Here is a 17,894-nt window from a genome sequence, read left to right on the forward strand (position 1 = left end):
AGAAAGCAGCACAGAACCCAACCCAATTGTTATACAAGTATAACACTAAGCAAACACTGCTCCAGGCCCTGAGTGGTTCTTAAGAAAGCAAGTGAGTAAACTTTGATCACAAAATTCAGGTTTTTCTTCTTTTTTAAAGAAGAAGAAAAAAAAAAGTAGTTCTGAAGGAGCATTTATCCTGTAATTTTCCAGAGGCAGTCCTGCAAGAATGCTTGCAGCTCTGTAGTTGACAGTCTGCACTCAGCTTCCTTTAGGCAAGTGGTCACAGCCATTATAACTAAAATAAGATACAGCTAAACTCTATGTGAAATTAGTCTACATGGAAATAAAACAGAAAAATCAAATTTTCTGATTTTTCTTATGTCCCAAGATCCTTGTGGTATAGAACTGTCCACACAGGTGCTGAAACAATTTATTCTTTCCCCCCCTTGCTCTGGTGTCTCACAGTTCTGGAAGATATTTAACCTCACATTTTATAAACATTGTCAACACATCTCTGAAGAATTTGCTTTTCTGATCCCCTTCCACTCTGCTCCTGCTTGCTCACTTTCTGAAAAGAGTTTGTCCCCAAGTCCTGTGACTAAAAGGATTCAGAATATCCTAAATAAATTAAGGGGGATGTGAGAATACTTGGCAAGAGGTACAGAAGCACACACTGATTTTTCTTCCACAATAGCTGATTCTTGGAAGCCCAACTTGACATGTATAGTATTCTTTTGTATTACTCCTGGCTCACAAAATGTTTTTTCATGCAGCTGCTGGAGGGAACTGTGAGCGCTATTTGGAAATACAAGAGATACAACTCAAAAATAGAGCAGATCTAATTCATCAAGATCCAAACACAGTCAAGCAGTTTTCAAGGCCAAAGTTTTTAATTTAAGATAAAGTAGTTGTTGCCATCTTTGCAGTTTGTACACCAAAAATACTTCCATTTCTGATTTAAGGAACCTTCTCTCACTGAAGAGTGATGAACATCTCCCTCTTTTTAGCCTCTGTGGCCTGTGGTGGAAGCTTATTTCTGTTTATTTTATTCTCAGGTTAGGGGAAAAAAAAATAAAAGCTAAGGCAGATCAAAGCCTCATGTTTCTTCTCTCATATCAAGTTACCCATTACAGAATTGAATGCACTCTGTTTATTTCAACATATAGGAGATTAGAACTTTTTTGTATGTTATGCGAGTGAAGCATTGCTGTGCCCTCCCACGTCCCTTTAAGTTGGCATTCATTAGCTGTGTGCTTAGTTTTTTCATCACTACCTCACAAGTCGCACTCTCCATTCATCTCAGAAACTTGAGAATCTTTCCTTGGGTGCTCCTTCCAGAGTTATTCCTTATTTATTTATTCAGCAAGAAAGTGCTTAGATTTGCAAATGCTATCATGACTGGTGTTCTTTTGTTTGGTAATACTATAGAAATATTAAGAATCAAGGAAAGCAGAGGTTTTCAATGTTTAAGGTTACTAGATGCTGAAAATACACAGAACATTTGTATTTCCATTACTGTACCAAGATCCAAGCTTACAAAAGAACCTAACCTTCTCACTTAGGCTACTTTGACATGGGTTTCCATTAACACCAAGACTTGTTTTCCCCCCCCCCCTTCACTAATTTAGGACAATTACAGATATGGATCTGAAGCCACTAATCACATATATGCTTCTGACATACAGAGTTGTGCTGCACCTACAGTTCTCCAGGATCAGTGTTAAAAAAAAAAAAAAGCAAGCAGGTTTATGAGGACTAAAAGAATCTCCCTCCTCCCCTGCACACCGAAACCCCTGCTCAATCAAAACCATCAAGTCCATCTGCCAGTCCTGAAGTGCCCCACCCCGGCTGACAGCTCACTCCAACAGCCAGCCAGATGTATTTTAGGTTTTGTAGGACAGCAAAGGTGTTTCAGAACAAAAGACTCTGCCTGAACACTTCCATAGATACTGTGTTTGGATCTGGCTCATGTTGCAAGATGCTTGTTTACAGGAAAGTGTTGCTATAGCACATGATTAGAAATTAAAAAGCAAAATTGATGTCCCAAAACAAATATGACAGATCAAAACATCCAATTCCAACAAGACTGTCAGTCAATAGCTCCACAGAAGACAACTATTAAATCAAATTCCATCTGATACAGATGCTGACTACTGTTTTACACACATAACAAAAAGAAGCAAACCCAGGATGTCAATGAAATTAGAGATCAAGTCACATAGAAACATAAAATCATGTCGTCAAGAAGCTCAGAAGACCTTGTGATTGCCCTGCACTGGGTCCTAGAGATCCAAGGAGCGCCACCCTGGCCAGACGGCACCTGGGCAGCGTGGCCATTGCCAAATACACGCTAGGAGACCAAGGCCCAGCACGTGAGCATCAGCTCCTAGGAGGGAGTGGCTTTAGCTACGGATACGCTCACATCTGACCTTTCTCCTGCTTGCACTAGTTCTCACCCTCTCTCACACCAGTCAAGCCCTGTTTGCTTCCTGTGCACCTTTTCTTACAGTACCAAGTCTGCACTTTTCTGGTTTTTAGCTTTTTTCTACCCACGCTCTCACCCAGCCATTTAACAAGCGCAGTCCCTTCAGCACTCCAGCTCCTTCCCTATACTCTTCTGAGTCTCATGCCTGTGGCTGGCTCCCTCTCAACCCATCTTGAATCAATTTGGCATGAGCATCCACCCTCCAGTCAAGATCCCTGCATGCGCCTAAGCAAATGCTGCACCAGATGAAAGGCCCTCAGTTTTAGAACTCAGCTGAACGCTGAGACCTGTGGTTTATCCCTAGAAACCCTTGGACTTTGAGAATTGTTGGTACCTCTATGGCGGTCATAGTGGTAGGTATCACACACCATCTAAAATTGATCTCTTAATTATTTTACTCTTTAAATCAACACCTCTGATCACAGGATTTTACGGTGCAGACACTGCATCCAAGATCACTCTCAGCTATCAGGTCAGGCCACCCGATGAACTCGGGATCAGGCCTGCACTAGCAGCAGTATCCTTCATAATCCTTCTGAGGAATGAAAACAAAACTACGTGACCTAAATATCCAGCGCTCTGAGAAGTGAAGGTTAGAGGATTCAGCTGAGCTGTTTGTGGCCATAAACATCACTGCCTTTAGGCTGGTGTAATCTATGCCCTAAAGCATCTTGAAGTTATCTGTTTAGAACACAAATGATATTCAGCACATCCTAATAAGAGCAGCGGAAAGCTTGCCAAGATCAGCACAGTCCTGGACAGTTTAACTCCTACCAATACTATAAAGATCCTTAAGAATCTTGAAGAAATTGGGAAAAAAATCTTGGAAAATAAATAACCCGCCAAAAGCACTTGTTTAAATCTGGTATTTGATAGAAAGTGTTGGGGTGGCAGAGGATGATCAACAAAAAGAAAGAATACCCAGCAAATGCATAGTTTATACATTTAAGATTTACAAACCAGGACCTGGGTGCAAGTCTTCAGCACATTATATATGATATGAAATTCAAAACATATTCAACTTGTTCACCTAACTAATCACATGAGAAAAACTACTTGTATACAAATGCAAACGAGAGAACTTTTTGCCACTAATAAAACATCATAAGATACAAACTTCTTCCATTTCAAAGTATTTTTCAGCAGTCTGATGAAGATTGTAATATTATAATGTTATCTTCAATTTATTTTTCTACTGAACATGCAATTTTCTGCTTGACTAATAATTTCAATGTGATTATGAAACAAGAATACACATCACTGCATCTCAATTGAGGAACATGGTGCTCGTTTATTACAAGTTAGCCATGTCAAAGGAACAAAAGCAGACAAATGGAGTTTTACTGCTTACTGGTACCACAACAATACTAGTTTTCATAATTCCCCCCCCCCCCCCAATGGCAAAGGCTGAGAAAAGGGGAAAAATTAATGCAACACATTCTTTTCTTTAGCAACTGTAATTTAAAATACAAGCTACGATCATTCAGGAGGAAAAGCAGCCTGTGAGTCTGAACACAGTTAAAGGGTCCTTACACCAAATTAGATGCACATTTTAATGAGGTTAAGTAATGCAGTGCTACCTAATTTCTTCGCTCTTAACAGGTTTAAAAGGTAAAAAAATAAATAAAAGTCTGTATCCATTTTCAAGTCTAACTCTTAAAATAAGACTTGTGCAATCTAGTGGCCTTTCCTTCTTTAAAAAGAGCATTTACTCGTCATTGGATATTCCAGTGAGCTTATTGTCCTTCCAACTACCATATGCCAATATACACAGATCCATTTATCAGATGACAAACAATACAGGCATTGATGCCTATTATAAAGCAAACTAATCATTAACTGGAAAGTTAATAAAATAGGAAAGAACACATTCTTCAAAATGGAAGAGCTTTCATATTTAGTATGACCAGAATATCATAAAGCTTCAGCCAGTGCTTTGAGAGATCCCTAGTTTCTCCAGACAGGACTACGAGAATCCACCAAGCTTTCTGACCCAGCAAATAACCAGCCTTGTGACAGGTATGAGCTTTCTGCCAGGAAAGCAGAGCATTAGAAATATTCTGACAAGAGCAGCAACCATCTAACCAACACCACAACTGGGAGAGAGCACACAGGAAGCAGCTGGCAGCCTGCCAGAGGGGCAGCAATATTGACAAATCTGAGTAAAAGAGCAAGGACATTCTTTTGGTCAGGGAAATACAAGACTCCTTCACATTGCAAGATGTTTTGGGAGGACCTACAGCCCTAGCGACATTGCACAGCCAGTTACTGGCAATAAGAATTCACCCTCCACTTTTGATAACCATACACTAACCACACCAAGAGATTCAGTGCACATTTCTCACTCCTGATACCTGTATCCTCATTTCATGCTGGACTGTCTAGCTAAACTGGACACAATGCTAAATAAATTAAAAAACCACACAAATATAGGTGTTCTTGTTGATGAGTACCAAGCGTTAAATAATCACAATTAAAAACAGACAAGAAGAAAAAGTTTCAGATGTGTGCTTGACAGCACTACTTCAAACCTCAAAGAGCAGAAAGTATTTTTTCAGCACAGATTTTTAGAAGAAAGCATTCCTTCCTTGTTTTATGTTAGTGCTGTGAATAGTCCTCTCTGGTTTTATACTCACAACAAAGCCTCAGAGCGTACAGCAGGCCCAGGAAGCAGAGAGCTCACTCATGTTAGTATCCACGGGTTCCTGTAACACTGGGGTGGACTCAAGATCTCGGAGAAGAGGGAAGCAGTAGCCTTCCCTACCTGTATATTTGGAAGGGGATTCGGTGGGTAACGCTGCAGTTTACTTCACAAGGACACAAGCCTTTAGTTTCACTAGAAGTTGGGGGCATTCGTAGCAAAATAGCTTCAAAGATGGCTTTTCTTTTACAGGCTTTGTATGAACAGACATCTGAACTCAGAATTACTTTTTTTTTTTTTTAAACTCAAGGACAGAGAGGAGAACAAGATCGCATAATGCAAGTTTTTGTCATTATCTACCTAACCACTGTGAAAGAACATTAAAAAAAAAAAAAAAGCTGAAGTGGAGAAGGTTACTGTAACATCAGATAGAGAGACCCATTCCAGAACCCACAATCAGCTCCAAGAATTCTATCAATTTCAGCAGGCTTCGAGCCTGAGCTTTATTTGGCATGGTTCATTAAATACAAAGCTACTTCTTAAAGCCTGTATGACTAGCTTTCAGTTGCAGATTAATTGTAATCTCAGCCAGACACATCTAAGAATACAGCAGGAACAGTAACACCTGTATCATCACACACAGCGAAAACCAACATTTAAAGGCCATGCAGACAAGAGCAGGCATTAGCTGTGTGGGACAGACCTCACCAAAGCTGGCAACTGAACACAGGACCTGGCAAATGCTAGCAGAGTGCACACTTCGAACTGCAGCAGGTACAGCTGGCAGACAGCAAAGACACAGGCTGCCTTCTGCCCTGACCCTGCTCAACCCCTCATCTTCCACAGGCCATGCTCCACGTGCCCCTGCCTTAGCTCATTAACCCACCCCAGCGTTCCAGGTTGAAACTCCTGCAAGGTGTCTGCCAAAAATGCAAGGCATTAGGAGAGAGATGAGCAGCTGCAGTTTAAGTTTTGGGCACCGAGAATATTATGGTAGGAATAATTTGTTATTCCTGCTGAGACTTCCCACCAATATTACCACCCTGGCAATCCAGCCACATGCAGTGACTGGTTGTCTGTTCCCATCATATAATAATACTGGGGAAGAAGTGTCATGGAACAAATCTCTAATTGTATTTAAATATGTATAGAACACTTCTTCCTATTAATACACATTTCAATTCGAGGATTCCTACAGCTCTCATCAGGCCTCCTACATTCCATCTCAATCTTTCCTTCAGTCAAATCTCAAAAAAAAAAAAAAAAAAAAGATTTATTTCTGAGAAGTTTCCATCCTGAATATTGCCATCATTGCTTTCCCTGGTCATTACCACCTGACTTACAGTTCTACACTAGAGCGTGCAGTTGGCTGGTCTGTTATTAAGAGGAGCTGCCTTTCTTCCAACTCTGGAGACAGGTACTGCCATTCAGCACCCACACGAAGTCGAACCAAACACCTGCTCTGGACATGGAAGGGACAGAGGCAGCTCCACTCCCCCAGCCACACAGACTGCCACACTACCAGGAGCAAAGAAAGAAATAAGCTAGTGAGTGACTGTGATGAACACAGGTGACAAGCAAAGGCCATGATCCCACTACACACAAATACCCAACTTCTCCACAAAGTCACTTTACTAGGAAATAACAGCTTGGCATTTTCATTTCGGCCCATGCAAGAGATCGCATATACATAGCGGCGTTGTAACATCTTCCTTTCATTAATTTACAGACTGACAGTCAATTTAAAACTTATGACCACTTCTAAGCTGTTTCATTATCATTTTAAAAGAATTTCCTGTATAAAGCTCATTACAGTATGTGGACACATTCCCAGGAAGATCAACTTGTTGGTACGTTACGCTTGGAAACAAGTTTTATCAGTGTTTTCCAAGATTATTGAAGTTTGGAGCTCCTATTTTCTGACTACTAAGGAGTGCTATATATAACTTTAACTGATGGAAAAACCCTAACAAGGGCTCAGAGTGACTAGTACAGCTGGATTTGCTAGGTTTACATCAACAGCTGTCACAGAACCAGTAACAAAGGAATTTTACTTTAAAAAGTCATTTATTTATACTAGTACTCTTTTACTTGGAAAAAGGTCATTTATTTATACTAGCATTGAAGATGTCTGCCCCTCCTCCTGCAAGAAAAAAAAAAATCTAGTGTCCTTCACGCAGAAAGCTTCATGTGATTATTATGTTAAAATGCCAGAATCGTCTGCATCATTTGGAACTGGCACAAAAATAAGCAGATGACAAAATTGCAGGTGTCTAAGAATTACTTCTCCTTCCACAGAAGCGATCCTAATGGTATTCCTTTTTGTTGCCTACAATAGGCCAGCTCTGGTAACTGCAGCAAAGGCAGGGCATGAAAGAAACGTTAACCGTAGCACAAGCTTTTAAGCTTTTTTTTTTTGAAGACATACATGTAGCTTTGCTATATTATTTATGAATATCTTCTTACACATATGCCACCTGATAATGTTACCACCTGCAGTACTACCTGTAGTGGCTATATAACTGGTTCTGTTTCTAAGAATATTTGTGTGTTACTCCCCAGTATCTGAACTCCAGAATAATCCTGTGGCATATTCCCTCACCACCCCCCCCCCCGTATGTGAGCTCAGTATGAAGTTAACAATCTTTGCACATTCACTTTACAAGCTTTAGATCACTGAGATCACTGTTGAATATTACATTTTCTTTTGTTCCCATTTGATCAAGGGACTATTCTTCTAAAACACCTTGTTCTTTAACAAGTTCCTGAGGAAGACAGACACATTAAAGGCAAGGGAAAGAGGCTACAGTAAACATGCATTTCATTAAAATTATGATGACTGGAACAAATGCAACATAAAATAAATGACAAGTGCTTAATCACTTCAGAAGCGTGTTTTTGCCTACTTGTATCACTGTAGCAAGCAATTCGAAACTGCTTATACCAATCCGGTGTAATTCATTTACAGAACAAAGAACTTTGAAAGCAGTTTTAATTTAGCCAAAAAGAGAGACTGGCTATTTCTATCTAACCTGTAAGACTAGAACTGTCATAGTAAACCTGTATTAGTGTCTGAAAACAAATAAAACACAATCAAAGTGGGGGGAAAGAGCTGCATAAATAAGCAACGGCAATAAATAAGCCAACAGGGACAAGACAGGCAACTTCTAAAGGTAAATTACAGAGCACACTACCTAGAATTGTGATTCTTAGAGAAGTTTTCTTTAACTATGTCAAACTTCCTGATGGGCACATGAATGGTGATAAAATGAAAACATGAACTTGCCAGGGACGTTAGTATTCATAATAACAATCAAAAACTGGGAGCTGGATTACTGTCCAGATGGGGGAGAATGAAATATTTGGAAAGCAATAACAAACAGCCCAGAATTCCACTGTCCTCTCCCACACGAGCCCAAAGGACTGATACCCACTGCGAGCTGCTGATGGTGATGGAGAGGGGCAGGAGGAATGTTAACAATCTTCCCCTTTTGACCCACATCAAGGCTGAGATCACAAAGAGGCTTTGCAGGGATGGAGCCTGAAAAGAAACACAGGCCACACACAGGAATGTGTGCTGAACTGACAGACTGATGCATGTGCTTTCTCCCCCTCTCACACACACCTTTCTTTCTGTTTAATTTACAACTTAATTAGAACACTAGAATATGTATCTGATCTTTATACTGAAACCATTGCTTTTTTTTTCTTCAAAAAAAATAATATTAAAAACAATGTTATTTAGCACTTACTGACCCTTGCACTGCCAATGCCAGACTTTTCCAGCCACCAAAACAAACCCAGGCATTATTTTTTGTAGCCTTACAGAAAGATACTGTTTCTAGTGAGTTTCCCTACAATGCAGGATTAGCTCTCACTGGCAGAAACAAATGACTCTTCAGACTTCTCACGTGGTTTCTGAATATAATTAGCTTGCTACCTCTGACACCTGAGTTTTAAATGACACCATGTTTATTTATGAAACATGACATTACACATCACAGAAGAAAGGTTCAACGTATTTATACAACATTTTCTTCAGCACCGAAAACCAGTAACAAAGCACCTGCCCTCCTGCCAGTGTTGCTGCAGTCTTTCTTAACCCTAACGCTTCTCCAAACTGTGCTGTCAGCCACACCACGAAAGTGACTAAAGGTCATGAAAAAGTTTAATGTGTATCATGACAACAAAAAAAACCCCTGTAACTTCAGGAATGAGAGTGCTTTGCTGAATTCAAGTCATTTCTGAAAGTGATTTCAGAGGGAAGAAAGGCAGTAAAGAGGTTTTAAGCAAAGGATTCCAATCAATAGGTGCACCAGATGAAAGAAAAGAAAACACAGACAAGGCAGTTCTTTGCAGTGTTAGAGTATTTGCAACTACGGCACTGAAATGAGATGTTGAAGCTCCGTGTTGACTAAGGATACAAGCACCAAGCCTAACACCAAGCCTCAGGCGGAGTCCTATGAACCACATACACTCCTCAACACAGGTAAGCACCTGTCAGTTGCTGCTGTTCCACAAGGCAGATGTTTAAGCAGGAGATGCAGTTTAGGAGGTTCTTGCTTTTTCCATATTCACTGCAGCTTGTTCCTTCCTTCCCATCAGAAGCTACTCTCCCACAGCAGAATTGCCTCACCTGCTTGGAGAGCCACGACCTGTGAAATGATTTGGATTCCCAGACGGGCGCGTGTGCTCTCCGCAATATCCTTTGAACAGGAACAAGCCAAATGAAGGTGTAGAGAGGAAGAAAGGAAATTGGCTCTGCCACCACTGATGGAAAACACTGCATCACACCTACAGATCATTCACCTGCAAAATGGGGTCACGCCTGGAGCACAAGTCATTTCTTGTAAAAATGGATGTTGCAGAAGGAGCAAGTTCGCATCCTGACACATGCTGGGCTTGTTCCCATCCATTTGTCAGGTGGCAAGCACAGTGCCCTTAGAATTTGAGGTGGATTCTGCAAATAAGGTAATGAAGGGAAAAAGGTCAACTTCTTATTTGGTGGTGTGAATGCGATGAGGCAAAGCAAGGTAAAGAGGCTGAGGTTAAATAGAATATAAACCATCTATGGCACCTCAGCGAAAGCACAGAGGTAGACACACTGCTCCACGCTGTAGACACTGGAAGCAAGAACTTTGGAAACGTTGGTCTGGATTCAAAAAACAAGTAGCATAAGTTCAGATACTCAGAAGTCATAGGGATACTTATCTTTCTCTAATTTCAAGTCCAACAAAGTTTACAAACATAACTTAGTAGATATTATGTCTTGATCTCCAATGCAAGGAGCAACTCTACATGCACGTGATGTTCACAGGTGAAGTGACAAGACAAGCAGCTAAGAGGACCTTCCCTTGTTGACTTCCTTTACCTCTCCACTTTCCTCACCTTAAACACAACTTGCTCCACACCTCTGGATGATATATGTGCCAGTTTATGTAGCTCAGATGTTACACAAGGGAGACGGGAGTAAGTGAAACAATAACATCATTTCACTGTGCCTTCAATCTAACCTACAATGACAGTTATGTCAAGAAATGGTCCAGGAAAGCTCAAAAACGCCAGGAAAACCACTATCAATTAAAAAAAACAAAAAAAAAACAAAAAAAAAACATGTAATTTCTCTCTTTTATAGAGCACTGAGGTCCCTGGAAAGTAAACAACAAATAATTTTAGGTTTTTAAAATGTTATCAAATGCATTGATTCCTGGAGTTTCTCCTTCAGCAGAAATTGTTGTAAAATTGCTTCTGTGTCTGGTTTCATCAGCTTAATTACCCCTCATGCCATACACCCATCACATGATTATTACTATGTCGTTACTGTTATTAATATTATAGGCTACTCCTACCTATAATTTCACGACTCTCTCAGAAGTCTTCTTTCCCTGCGTGTGGTATCGATCCTCAGAACAGGAGGCCCACTGACCCACCTTTTATGTTGAGTGTTTAGCATTTTATTGCACCCCAAGGCTGTATCTTAAAGAGCACACTTGGGTCACTTGGCCTTCTATGCTTCACCCTCCCCATTTGCAAGCCTACAAAACAGATTTTACGCACCAATCCCCCACCCAAGCCTCATAAAACAGTGAGTCTCACATCACAGACAGAAAGCTTCAAAATAAGGGTAAACATGAATGAACAAGCAAGATTTTCACCCAAACTAACTGTGCCCCATCAGCAATGCCTGCAGTTTTCCTTCTTACCCCCACAAGCCTTGCTTTCCTGTGCAAGAGCCTGGCTTTCGTGCTTTTAAGTATATATTGTGGTTTCGCGTATAGGTCAGGCTCATCACTGCAAGAAAAAAGGAAAGGCTAAAACTAATTGTCTTTTTTTTCCAGCCTTGTCAGATCTATTCTGTGCTGTGATTGGGAGTTCTTTGCACAGTGAGTCCTGCAATTTCAGGATAAAGTTTCTATGAACCAGTCCTAAAGCTAAACAGGTGCTTTGAGGAAACCGAACCTGCACAGAAACATCTCTGCTGCCTGTGGCTGTGCAAAACTATTATAGTCACAGAAATGACAATGAGATTACAGGGTGAAAAAATAAACCAAAACCAAGAACTCCCCCCGGAAAATGATGGCAAGGAACAGAAAAGCAGATAATCTTTTAAAACTGAGACATGCAATGAAAATCTACAAAATAGTACATTTTGGTAAAAACAAGCAAGAGTCAGTTTTGTATAATGTCTGTATAAAAATGAATGTTTCCCACCACAGAAGTCTTCCTTAGTCTTTTAACTTTCAAATTCAGAACAAAAGTACAGACCTGAACATCTTCTTAATGCTGTGTAACTTCTCAGAAACTGCACATAATCGGCAACTTCCAGCAAGAAGCAGAAATCCTGACCTCACAAAAACAGAACTTTAATTATTAGGTCAGGGCATAGTCATCCATAACCTTTTCTTTCTTTACCTTTCCATAAAGAAAAATAATTAACAGAAGTTGAGGATCCATAATCTTTTCTTAAAAAGAAAAAAGTGTAGTATTAGCAAGAGCAGTATGCAAAGATCATAGACGTTGCATAGAACAGGTATGAGTTAGCTGAAAGTGATCTCTATCAGGATTGCTTTAAAAATGTTTTCCAAAATATTTTCCAAGATAGATGCTTTATCAAAGATGCTTTTAAAACCTAAAATCAAGTCTCCATCAGGACAGTTCATAAGAAACAAGCTCTTATATGACATGCATATCCTATCAACTACTCAGTCATTGCAGAATGTTATTATATTTTCTCCTATGAAAAGAAGCTGTCATCACAACTTGTTTAAAATAACTCTCCCCACTGTGGCTACATAGAACTCCTTCCATTAGCTCGTAACATTTTTAAGTCAGAATCAGATAAAACTGGTATCACGTACTGATAAAATCATGATGCATGCATCAACTATTATATGGAAACTTGGAACAATTTCTCCTTTGAAGGGCACCAACCTACGTATGCCCTTGGAGAATAACCTCCTCAATTAGAAAAGGAGACTGAAGGAAAGACTGGACCTTTTTCTCTTCAAAAAGTCACTAGGAAATGAATTTTTAAGTTGATTCAATAGAAGAAATTACAATATAACTATACAGCTAATACATTTTGCACAAGTCATGCACTTTGTGAGTCCTCACAAGTCCTCAATTTTATAGGATGTCACAGGGAAGTGTGGAAGGAACAGCAGCCACTGCTCCAGGACTAACCTGGATGGTTTTGATTAAGATACCAATAAAACGGGAGAAGACTGTAACAGGCAATGATTGACTCAGGCAGATCAAGGCTCCTCCAACTTTCACCATCACACTAAGCAGCATTTTAATAATGCAATTTTCCCTGCTGTCCTCTTCATCCTCCTCACCCACTATTTTCAATAGGTGACACATCCTCTCCAGTCATACATGCCCTGATGACAAAGGCAGCAAAAACACATGGTGCAAGCAACTCATTTTCTATGTATTTACATGAACACCTACATCATTTAAAAATTTTAAAGTTGAGAACAAGAGCTCTAGATCACCAAGCAGCACATGCAAGTTATCAGAAGAGAAGCAAAATTCTGCCACTTCTTAGTAACTAAACTTCTCCACAGAAGATGGGAGTAAGAGTCGGGAGTTCCTTCTTCATTTCCCCACCAGCCAACCCCCTACAGGAAAAAAGGAAAAAAAGACAATATTTCCATTTGTCCTGATTTCCCCAAATTTTCAGGTGAGAAAGGAATGCAAATGTAAACTAGTTTTATCACATTAAGGGAGGGATATAAATATATATATGCATGCTTAAATCTATTGGAAGGATTTGTTTTGAAGAAGTCAAACATTACCATTGTTATTTTCCTTCTCATACATGTCAGCAGTATAAATACTTATTTAACATACAGATTAGAATTCATGCCCACAGAACCCACAAAAATATTTTATGCTACCCTCATGCCCCAGGTTCTGTGCCACTCAGCTTTTTCCAGAGAAGTAAACAATTAAGTGCCAAGAGCTATTTAAAAGGAAAAAAAAAGTCTTCCTTGGGCCAAGTCATTGTCAAACTCCCTCAAAGAGCTAAGAAATTTTTGCCTGATTAAAGATTGCAAAACCATGCTTTTCTCAGAATTAAAGCAACATGCCAGGTCTTATTTTGTCACCCAGAGAGCTATGGCAAAAGGACCGCAAGTGCCATTATCAACAGCTTAACACAAAACCTAATGTATATGGGAAACATTCACACTTCAGGCAACACAGACAGGCAAAAATAACCTCCAATGGGTATTCAACCACTGGGTTAGCACATTAGGTTTTACATGCTGTCAAGAGCGCTGAATATACAGTTTCCAAAGCAAGTTTTGAGAAATAGGATATGTAAGAATAAAGCTTCAAGAACTTTGGATTAGAGGAAAACAATAAAAGCAAAATTAAACTGCTGAAAACGTAGGATAAACCAGCACGAACAGCAGCAGCAATCTCCCATACCAAACTTTTATATAGAATTCAAGACTCAGGTAGCCTGATCTATATTCTACACGGTCTTGTTTTAAAATACAAAACCCACCATCTTTCCCAAAGCTTACAATAATTGGAAAAAATAAAGTTTGTTTTTCAAAGCAGCTGTGAGCAGAATTGTGGTCTTGCAGATCACACTCAAAAGTTTATTCTGAAATAAGTTTTCCACTTAAGCAGTATTTTTTTTCTTATGAGAATAAGATGAGCTTTCATATTTGAACAGTTTGGTTTCTTTTTTCTGAACAACAATACGACCATTGTCTCCTCTCTTTTCCCATGAAGGCCTTAAGTTTACGTTAGGCTAAATGGCAAGCAAATTATACAAGTTTATAATTTCCAGAATTCAAAGTAAGACATCTTATAGGCTTTAGACAACCCCCAAACTTGTTCGGTACTGTGAACTGACCAGATATAAACACTGTAGCACAAAATAGAGCACTGTCAGTGACCCCCAGGCATAATTAACTTACTTTTAGACATTGACACCAAGAACCATCATAGCAAATGAACAAAAAAAAAAAATCAAGAAAGAAGTATTATACTCCTCTTATTTTTCTAAAATACGAACTTCTGAAAAAAAAATAAATATTTTAGAATACATTAAAATGAAATAAAGAAAAGAGCCATCCTAAATTATTAACAGGAAAGTAGTACAGCAATAAAACCATATCTGCCTTTTTATTTCCTATGCTGTAGCTTTAGACTCACTCTGCAAAGCTCTGAAGTTATCTTATAAAAAACAATAGTTCGTAGAAAAATATTTCTTTTAATCCAGAAGTAAATATTCACGTAAAATTGCAAATCGCTGTATTAGATATATATCACCATTTTAACTAAAACATATGACCAATAGATTAGTACCCAGAAAAGATGAGTGAGATAATTTTTGTTCAATAAACACCCAGTCCTGTCCTCTGGCACATATCAGCAGAGCAATGACATGTGATAGAACACAATCATTTTGTAACAGAAGTCAAGCAATGAGCATTAGCAAATTCCCACAGATATCATCTAGGACCTCAGAGATTTATGATAAAAAAAAAAAAAATCTTCTAAGCAGCTCACTAAAAATACCGCCACTATTGCCTCAGGACCCAAGCATCCTACAAACCCGTGTCTCAGGGAAGGAAAAAAGCCCAACAGACAGAAGCACACACGAGGTGTGTAGGGCCTGACCATTCTCAAAGCAGTGGAAAAACTGCTGCCTGTAGCGGTGGGAAAGGATCAGATCCCGAAGGACAAAAAGCTGAGGCTTCCCAGGAACTGTGAGACTGCTCCAAGGGCAAGAGGTAGCACACACGGTGTGTAGGGCGAGGGCAGACGCCTTCTGTGAGAGCTCAGTGCTTCCATGCCGCCTCACTTGCAAACCTGTCAGAGTAAGTCTGGAAGCTGCCCGCTTTGGGAACACATGAGAGACCGCACTGTGCCAGCTGGTTAAAGAGACTAAAAAAAAGAAAAGTTGACAACTCTGAGGTGTAGTGTCTTCATGTTCACGGGGACCTGCGTCCTTCAGACGGGGGTCCCGGGATTTAACGACCCCACAGACGCCAGCTTGACTTAAGCAGCCCCGTGGGGCGAAGGACAACGCTTGCTCTCCCTTTACTTCGTCAGAGCGGTGGCGGTGCCGCTTCAGGGCAGCCCGACGGCTCCCCCCGACCCCTCAGCGCCGGCCTCGCCGCCCCTCACGGGCGGTGACCGCTAACGGCTGCGGCCCGCCACAGCAACCGCCGCCCGCGCGGCCGTGAGGAGGAGGAGGAGGAGCGGGGGGAGCCCGGAGCCTGGGGAAGCGGCGGGGGGCAGCGCGCTCACCTGGTCCGGGCCGCCCCGTCCGGCGGAGGCCATGTTGCTCCTCGCCTCTCCCCTCCTCGCCTCGCCTCACCTCGCCTCGCCCGGCGGGGGCAGAGCCGGCCCGGCCCGGCCCTCCCGCCCCTCGCCGCCCCCTCAGGTGGAGCCGGGCCCGGCGGGGCCTCTCCTCCCGCGGCGGGGGCGGGCGCCAGTGGCTCCCGGGGGCACCGGGATCGGGACGGTCCCCGGGGGGTCCCCTTGTGAGGGGCCGGGGGCTCCCCCTCCAGCCGCCCGCGCCTCACCTGCGATCCGCGGCCTCGCTGAGGGGAGCCCGGGGGCTGCTGCCCGCTGCCCGCCCGCGGGACGTCCTGCGGGGAGTGCGGCTCGAGCCTGTTAAAATATGAAAATAATGATAAAACCCGCAGAAACGAAACTGTCTGGCTTAGCGTCAACGAACTGCTTATCGGGGTGAAGCGGTGGCGGTCCGTTTTCTACGACGAGCAGCGCGGTTTTGCTGCACCCCTTACGATACAGCCCCAAACTCTCACAGGGGGAAAGCTCCCCGAGCTCACCTCACGCCTTGAAGGTGATCGGGGGCTGCTTCTACTGGCAGCGATAAGCTGGAACTCAGCCACAAGGCACCTGAAGCTGTGCCATACACCTGGATCCCAGCACCCCCATCAGAGCTGAAGGCTGGGCAGCCCTCACACACGAGTGGCATTGATCAAACCAGCAGCGCAGTTGTGTTTGTAGCTGTTCCTAGCACTTGTGCTTTTTAAATGCCCATTAAACTATTTTAATTGATCACATTAAAATTGATTGCATCGCAGCCTATTCAAATTATTTCAATTGCAACCTTAATGACTATGCCATTTCCTTACTGTTTTTACTTCTCAGAAGTCTGTTGTGGTGCACCAATCTATTTTCATGTTTCCATTAGAAAATAATTTAAGAATTAACAACAGTTAAGCACAACAAATGTTATTAAGCACTAACTTACCCAGAAATATTGCTTAATAAAATCACTTTCTGCTATCAAGGACCTTAGCGTTGCAGGTGCAATTTACCAAATGAGCACACAGATGTATAAACTGACTAAAGGTGTTTACGTATCTTTGAGGTACTGTGCAGTTGATTGCTTGTCACTATCACCAGATACATACTTCTTTAATTTATATTCAGAGGCAAAAAACGAGTATTTAAACAGAGACCTTAGCTGTGCCCAGTGTGAAGGAGTTAATTCTTGATCGCTGACTGATAGGGCTGCACTTTCACAGGGCGCAGCATAACTTTGTAAGCATGCTAATTCATCAATCTCTACTTACAACCCAACCTGGGATAGCCACTGAGATCTAAAAATTGCTGTCAATTTCTATCAGTTTCACAAAAACCCTGTCAGCAGGACTTCTTTTTCTGGAGAACAAGAGTTTTTCCCCAGAATGTCTTTCTCCCTCTTATTTCGGATGTGACTCATTTCCTCAGCCCACGCAGGGAAATGGGAAGCAGAGGAGAGAAGGAAAAAAAGAAAGCAACATACATGTTGGCTAAAAGAGCATGAAGCAGAGGCATGGTCATGGGCAGCAGCAAGTAGCAGCTCTGTGGCTGGACCATATGCTGTTTTTATAGGGCCTCACATGTTATGCTGTCACTGCATACTACCTTCCTTCACCCTTTAGAAAGGAAAATTTTAAGTTTAAATAGAATTTGCAGATGTTAAAATAGCACCTTAAAATGCATTTTTTTTTCTTTTTTTTTACTGTATGTGAAGAATGTCCTGTAAGTCAACTCACACAATTGATAGGAGGAAGAGTTTTTAAACAAGTCCAAATGTTATGTGCATATGTAAATCTCACGTTCATTTCCACAGGCTTACATACCTCACTTGTCTCAACCACACTCTCATCTGGAAGAATATGCCTCCTTTTTGGCAGCTAGAATGATACCTGCAGGGCCAAAAAACGTTAACTTCCCTTACTTCAGGAGAGGTTTCAGGTCAGACTTTCCTGACTGAGGTTTGGAATTTAAATATGCTAT

General features: G+C 41.3%; 1 protein-coding gene across 2 annotated transcripts in view; it reads right to left on the reverse strand.

The window, feature by feature from the left end:
- The window catches only part of ANK3 (ankyrin 3), a 351,417-nt gene extending 334,815 nt beyond the window's left edge, over positions 1-16,602 (reverse strand). Inside the window, exons 1-2 of one of the 2 annotated variants that reach the window (XM_084526169.1) lie at positions 16,433-16,602; positions 16,163-16,250 (exon numbers count right to left, since the gene is read on the reverse strand). In XM_084526169.1, coding sequence (XP_084382295.1) covers positions 16,163-16,250; positions 16,433-16,581 — 237 coding nt within the window. In that variant the 5' untranslated portion in view covers positions 16,582-16,602. Of the gene's footprint in view, positions 1-15,884; positions 15,966-16,162; positions 16,251-16,432 lie in introns of those variants that run through there. The other variant, XM_084526174.1, reaches the window with a different exon arrangement.
- Between the last annotated feature and the right edge of the window lie 1,292 nt (positions 16,603-17,894).

The sequence above is a fragment of the Aythya ferina genome (genome assembly GCF_964211825.1).
Source record: "Aythya ferina genome assembly, chromosome: 7".
NCBI lineage: Eukaryota > Metazoa > Chordata > Aves > Anseriformes > Anatidae > Aythya > Aythya ferina.